At 35.3% G+C, this 7,122-nt stretch overlaps 1 protein-coding gene across 1 annotated transcript; it reads right to left on the reverse strand.

The window, feature by feature from the left end:
• Positions 1 to 468: 468 nt before the first annotated feature.
• Positions 469 to 5,553, reverse strand: LOC146134854 (ficolin-1-like). Its single transcript, XM_083395686.1, has 6 exons — positions 5,414 to 5,553; positions 4,124 to 4,265; positions 3,278 to 3,374; positions 3,010 to 3,106; positions 2,401 to 2,468; positions 469 to 728 (listed from the first exon to the last, which is right to left on the reverse strand). The coding sequence occupies exons 2-6, from the start codon at positions 4,148 to 4,150 to the stop codon at positions 469 to 471; spliced, it is 549 nt and encodes a 182-aa protein (XP_083251812.1). The 5' UTR covers positions 4,151 to 4,265; positions 5,414 to 5,553.
• Between the last annotated feature and the right edge of the window lie 1,569 nt (positions 5,554 to 7,122).

The following is a 7,122-nucleotide window of genomic DNA, read 5'->3' on the forward strand; positions in this document are numbered from 1 at the left end:
ACTATGCAACTAGAATCTTAGTTTTAACGCAGTGGTTCTCAACCTTTTTTCTTTCGTGGCCCATTTACGTAGCAAAAAAATTCTGTGGCCTAACAATTTTTTTATGAAAAAAAAACTGCAAAATAGGTTTAGAACAAAACACAGCAGAACCTATTTCAAAACAAGTTATTTATTCAACCGTGAATATTTGCGGCTGAACAATACATTTACATTCCTTTTTGAATCCTCCCCAAGTCATTAATTCTGTAAAATTAAATATAGTGACACAAGTGAAACTAAATTCAGCTTTTTTAAATTGGTCTGTGGCCCACCTCAACTGTACTTATGGCCCACTAGTTGAGAACCGCTGGTTTAATGCATTAAAGGAAAGCCAGAAAATGGGTTAGGATGACAATGTTGGCTCACATGGATCTACCCCTGACAAAAGCATATGTTTAAAACCGACAAAAAACTGAAGCAGGGTCCGAATCACTGAACGATTTTCCTGATTTTCATTTCCGACGCTTTACGTGAGTCCCCGTTGTTGACTGGGGGTCCAACGAAGCGGTTGTAAACAGATTGTTTGACCACCAAAACCGGAGAGTACTTTCCGTTCAGGTTGGCGTGGTGGCAAGATTTGAACCACCAGCCGGCCTCGAATGATTCGGCGCAGTTTAATCCCGCATATGAGTCGTGATCTTTATCGAAGGTCGAAAAGCGCATTCCGTTGTGATAGTTCATAGCGTCGCCTGTTGAGTAATTGTAGAGTTTGCTGAATTTATAACAGTTGCTTTATTATATATATTATTTTTAGTATTCCTAGGCGGCCACCCATCAAGGTACCAACCCATCCTGATGTTGTTTAATTTGGACGAGGTATGGGTGCATTCAAACTGGATTATATTGTAAAGATACACACACAGAGGTTTACAATAACTGTGATCTAGCCCTCGTACATTTCGACCAACGATTATTACAGCTTATGTATCATTAGTACACCGGAAGCTATTGCAGACTTACCGAATCTGTCGATCAGTGATGCAAGCAGGACAGGCTAAAAAACAACTATAGCCTGCAGTGAGGTTCGAACTCACGACCTGGGTCATACCGGGACCGTCGCTCTACCAACTAAACCACACAGGTTCAGAGGGAAACCATTCACGAAACAACCATGGCGCCAATGGATTATTTTTTTTCCAACAAGTGACGTGTTAAGGTAAAGTGATTAGAGTAACAGGCTTACGCGATTACAAAAAATGTCCAACAGCACAATAAGGCATTCTGAACGCTTCGATGCACATGGATGCACATTAGTTGGTTCGCAACAACCAACCAACTGAGAATGATAAAAACACTTAACCTTAGGAAACTTAAGCTTATTATTCGATGTGGTGCAAAGTATACAACTCAATTCTTATTCTAAACACACTTAAGGAGGTGGCGGGATAGCTCGGTCAAAAAAGACCATTGTTACGGCGTTTTAGAATAGGTATTTACTACAACGCCGTTCTGGACCGTCTCGGCTTACTTCTACACTGGAAATATATATCGATATAGTTCTTTTTGTTGCATCACTTCTATCATTTTATACAAGGGAGACAAAAAAACAAAACGCATTTTTTGTTTTACCTCTGGTTTATGTCAATTTCGTGGATCCTTTTTGGTTTAAAAAGGCCTTTTTTATTCCCGCCCATTTAATTGGCATTTACAATAGCCAGTTGTTGTGATACTTCGCACTGAAGCATGTACGTGAGCATTATTTCTCATGATTGTAGAGTGATATCACCTAACCACTTCCGAATTTACTTCAAAGCAAGGATATCAACACAATGTAAGGAATATTAATTTATTAAATCTGTGAAAGTTATATTTTGCGTTATGCTAATGATAAAAAAACGAAAAGTGAAAAAATCAAGTTTAAAGTTTTGCCGTAAACTGTTTTAGTTTTGATATTATTTTGAGTGAAAACTGAGATTCTAACTCCTTCAAAGTCAAACTTCTCTTGAAAAATAGAATTAGTCTTTCTTAAAATACTGGGGCTTCATGTTTCGAAGCCCCTATACCAGGGATGTCCAACTTTTTATTATAGTGGGCCGCATTAACACTTGAAATAATTTAGTGGGCCGCAGAACCTATTAAGTTTCAAAATTAAGTATTGCTCTTTAGAGTTATAACAGGCCTTTAGAGTTATATATATATATATTTACCCATCCTATACTATTACTGCGCCCCTAAAAGCTGACTGGTACATTTTAATTAGGCTAATATTGAAGGTTTAAAATACTACTTGGGAGTGAAAATGACTAGCGGGACGCAAAAAATTTTTTTTTACACGGGCCGCAGGTTGGACATCCCTGCCCTATACATTACTTTAAGATTTTCACAGCACGTAATCTGACATTAAAGTTTAGAGAAACGTACCTGCATCTCCGCTGTACCCTTCGACTGTAAGTGGATAAAAGGACGTAGAATTTTCGACAAGAAATCGCCTGTATAAACACTAACATCAATACGAAAAACAAATCATCGTTTATTACCACTGTGTGCCTTGTTATTTAACTTATTACTCCAACCTTTAAATATTATAGTTAATAATTGGTCAAAGAATACTAATTCCAGAGTAATAAGATGACTAGGGCTATTTTAAAGATTGTTCGTTTTGTAAACGCCTTTGCCTTGAAATAATTTTGGCACATTTTGACCGAACGTGTAAATTTTAACTATAAATATTGACTTTTTTGACGAGTCACAAAATATTCGCCCTACTGATGACACTTGTACTTATGTCTACTATTTAAACAGCTGTACTTCTGTCTACAGTTTTAACAGTTTAAGTCAATTTAAAGTTTTGCCATCCCGAAAAAATAAACGAAAAAAATCTCGGTGATGATTTTTGTGTTTAGAAAAAAAGTAAATTTTAGTGTGCACAGAAGGGGTTAGAGTTAATTTTTTTATTGTAATTTCAAAGTCTTTTTCGTTTATGAATTTGTGAGTTCGAGAAATTATTTACAAAAACTTTCGATATGTTACCTGTACTTTGCAAAATTCGTTGAGCCATCATAGTTTTTTAAATCAATCCTAAGTTCGTAAATACCACTGCTTGTAATGGTTTCTAGCAGTTGTAACCCTACAAAAATATATAAAACAAAAATTATATATTATTCAAAAATTTTTATTTTTAGAAATCATTATTAGAAATAAATCACTCTATTGCACCCCTGCAAAAAATGTAATTTCAAACACACTCTTTTACGACTGGTGTTGAGTTGTTTTTGTATATCATGTTTAGAGATCTTACCAAGCCAAAATTCACTGGTCAGAGATCCAAAACCTCGTTCGTAAGTATTCCAATCGCGAAAGAAATTCGTCGAACCATCAAAACGCTTTTGTATCACCTTTAAACAACAATTACATCGAGGTGGTTTCTTATAAATTGCTAATCCCAGGTTGCAACAATCTGTTTCTTGCAAAAATATCACTAATGCAAAATTAAGAAAACAGTTTAAAAAGAAACTTATCGGTTTATTTTTTTTTGGCTGTAATTTTTGTCTGATAATACTCTTGTTGTTTACAATAAGCATCCTATGTTATCACAGACAGGGTCGGGCGGATAAAATCAAAATTAATATTGAATAATTTTATTGTGTTGTTTTGTTTTGTTGCATATTTAATTATTTTATAAACTTTTGTTTAGTGTTGCGCCAAATTATATTATTGCATAAAGTGGCTCAAAAAGATTGAATAACTCTGGGTTAACAGCAGAATATTCTAGTAAAGCAAGCAATTCCGGCCAGACATTATTTACAATATTTTAAAAGGTATTTATATTTCCCAAAAGTATGTTGAAAAATATGTTAAACGGTTGAAAAATATGTTGAAATAAACTCAATGCTTAGAAGGAGAATCGTTCTTTAGAATTTATAAGGCTCTTTTATTGTCTAATTTTATTATATAGGCAAAAATATATTTCAAAAATAAAACGGGAAACTTGCGATAATGTTTGTGAAAAATATGTATAAAGGTATATATAGATTTCGCCAGCAAGGGCATCGTCAGTATCTCTTAATGTGAATTAATCTACTGGGTTAGATATTGTTTTTAAACCGTAACATTAAAGCAAATTTTTGTTGTGCAAAGTAATTACCAGCCAACCCCCTTCATCGGTTTCCATATCGCAGTATAGCCTTGGTATCGAATCGGCGAATTGAGAAGGTATAAGCCCGACACGTTGTTTCCCTTGGCCTTGGCGTCCAAGCAGTCTTCGTAATGAAGAGACTCAAGTTTGTCTGAGTTAGAAACAAAGCGCGAAATGAATCAAAACTGCAGTTTGCGTGATAAATAATGAATTGGTTAGCATTCACCAGCGGTGTAATGGCTTAAGTCAATGACTTAAGTGCAGTTAAGTCACTGTTCCCAAATGACTTGACCTGACTTAAGTAATTTGGGTAAAACGACTTAAGTCTCTTGGATAAATGACTTGACATGATCTTAAGTACCTGTGACAAATAACCTTGATGAAATGAAGTGTTTTCATTAATCTTTTTAACAAATTGGGTTAATTTATCTTTATTTTCATATAATAATTTTTCTTCCCTGGTCGCGTTATTGTGTTACATACACAGATTATTTTACCAATTATAAAAGTTTAAAGTTTTGTTTTAATGCTTATTACTCGACTTAAAGTTGACTTAATCTTAAATGACTTGACTTGGGCAATTGATGACTCCGACAGTGGCTTAATATTGGGGGTAATCGATATTGGACGGCAAACCTGGTAGGTAACAAAAAAAATACTTGAACTCGCAAATGATGATCGTATTGTTATGCATTGCTATAATCAGCTTTTAAAGCTATGGCGGTTACTGCTTGTAAAATAGAATGTATATTGGCTAGATTTTGCTTGAAATGTTACAGATATGCAAGAATTTGTTCATACAAGCTAATGTTTGTTGGTGGCAGAGTTGGACAAGAACTTTTCGATTCAAATTTGAATTAAAATACCATTTTTTAAAAAACTGCTTATTAACCTGAAACCTGAGCTAAAAGTACTTTCAATGCATTCAAGATCAACTTAAATAAAATAGCAATTTGGCTTATAAGAGTGCAACTGGCAAAGAATCGTAAACTTGGATTGAAAAAAAAACACAATATTTATTACTTTTTTAAATAAGATTAGACCTAAAAGTAGAACACGCATGTACCGGATTAGACAACTTGTATAATTTAGTTTTCCAAATATGTTTGTACAGTTTCGCTTTTAGAAGAGCAACGTGAATCGTTATGAACACGTAATCGTTATACCTGGCCATTAAACAATAAAACTCAAAGTTTAAAAAAAACAAGTACAACCAAGATAAGACATTTTTAAGGGAATTTATATTTCGCCTATACTGGCTTCGTCAGTTCCCTAATACGCCCTTTTATGCCGTTATACCTGAATTACTGCTCATTTTCTCTTCAAGAATGCGAACTTTTTCTTCAAGTCTGACAACGGTTTCCATCAAAGCATCATTCGATCCTCTATCACCCTTTACTCCCTTGGGTCCTGGGGGTCCCAGCAGGCCTTGTGGCCCCCGTTTTCCGGGGCTGCCAGGGGGTCCAGGTTCCGATACGGCTTCCGGTCCGCCACAGGTCAACACAACCTGATTTGCACGCTGGGTGGCGCTAAAGTGCAGAAACAAGACGATGAAAAAAATCACTGAAACGGCCATTTGCACTATTTTGGCTGCCTTAAACTGCTGTTGATATGAAATAAGCGTTTGTAACGTTATGACGTAAAATTTATTTCCATACATTTAAAAACAATCGAAATAAAAAAGTTGGCCACTCCGTAATTCCAAAACATTACAAAGATGTAACAAATTAATCCACCCAAGTCTATTAAATGCTTTGGGTAATGACGTCACATTTTGACGAAAAATTTATTTCACTAAATTTGTTTTTAAGCCAAATTACAAAGATTTAAAAAACAGATTCCAAAACATAACGAAAATCAAAATTATTGTCATTATATAATCCCAAAACATTACCAATATAATATGTAACAAATTAATCCCCCAGTGTGTGAAATAATGACGTCAATTTATGACGTAAAAGTTATTTCAACTAATATATTGATAAAGACGTTTCGATACGAGCTTGTATTATGAACTGAAAAGTACAATAACACAAAAGTAATAGCAAAAGTATGAGTAGATCGAGATCATCTTAATTAAGACGTTTTTACACTTGTATCATCTTCAGTTAATGTTACTGAGAAGTAAATTAAGCATCAACTATAAACGGTGGGACGCAGTTAGCATTCTGAGTTTTTATAGCCAGAGCACCAAGTTGGATCTCCCTAAACTGCTGCTTACAATGAAATAAATGCTTGATATTTTTTATCCCATCTCAGTGGTCGGCAAACTTTTTTTGTCGCGGCCCAAAATACTCTTTCCAGAGCTTTTAAATGGCCCAAAAAACCACTACGACAACAGGGGGAATCCAGGATTTGTGTTAAGCCTAGGTGCATGCAAATTTGTACAATCACGTCACAACGTTACGCCACACAATAACTTTTGAAATTTGGTGCAAGAAATCAGTCACGCGGCCCAAAACTATATGGTAAAACCAAAGTAATAAAAATATGCCGCGTCTCACTAGAAATGGCTCCGCGGCCCACATTTGGGCCGCTGCTTACAGTTGCCGACCACTGTCCTATAACTGATATCTTAAAAATAAATTGCAAAGCCACAAAGGTCGAGTAATCGACGTCATCCTGACTAAGACGTTTCGAATTACCAATTGCGTCTCACCTTTTATAAGTAATGCTTGAATTACTTCTCAATCAAGATGATACAAGCTCGCATTGAAACGTCTTAATCAAGATGATGTCGATCTATTCGACCTTTTTGGATTTGCAATTCATTAAATAGCACATTACAGGATCCGCATAGTGTACCTAACTGATATCGTCTTACGTAAACCGCACAACAACAAACTTAGAGTTTAGCAGAAACTCGTTGGTGCTTAATAAGCTTTGCTTATATTCACCAAGGAACTATCTACACCAGGGGTTCGTACTTTTTTACCGCGGAACCCTAAAATTTATTTTAGGCCTTGCGTGGACCACGGTAGGGGAACAAAAATTCAAAAATGACGTCA

Source organism: Ascidiella aspersa, chromosome 8 (assembly GCF_963924565.1).
Source record: "Ascidiella aspersa chromosome 8, kaAscAspe10.2, whole genome shotgun sequence".
In the NCBI taxonomy this organism is placed as follows: Eukaryota; Metazoa; Chordata; class Ascidiacea; order Phlebobranchia; family Ascidiidae; genus Ascidiella; species Ascidiella aspersa.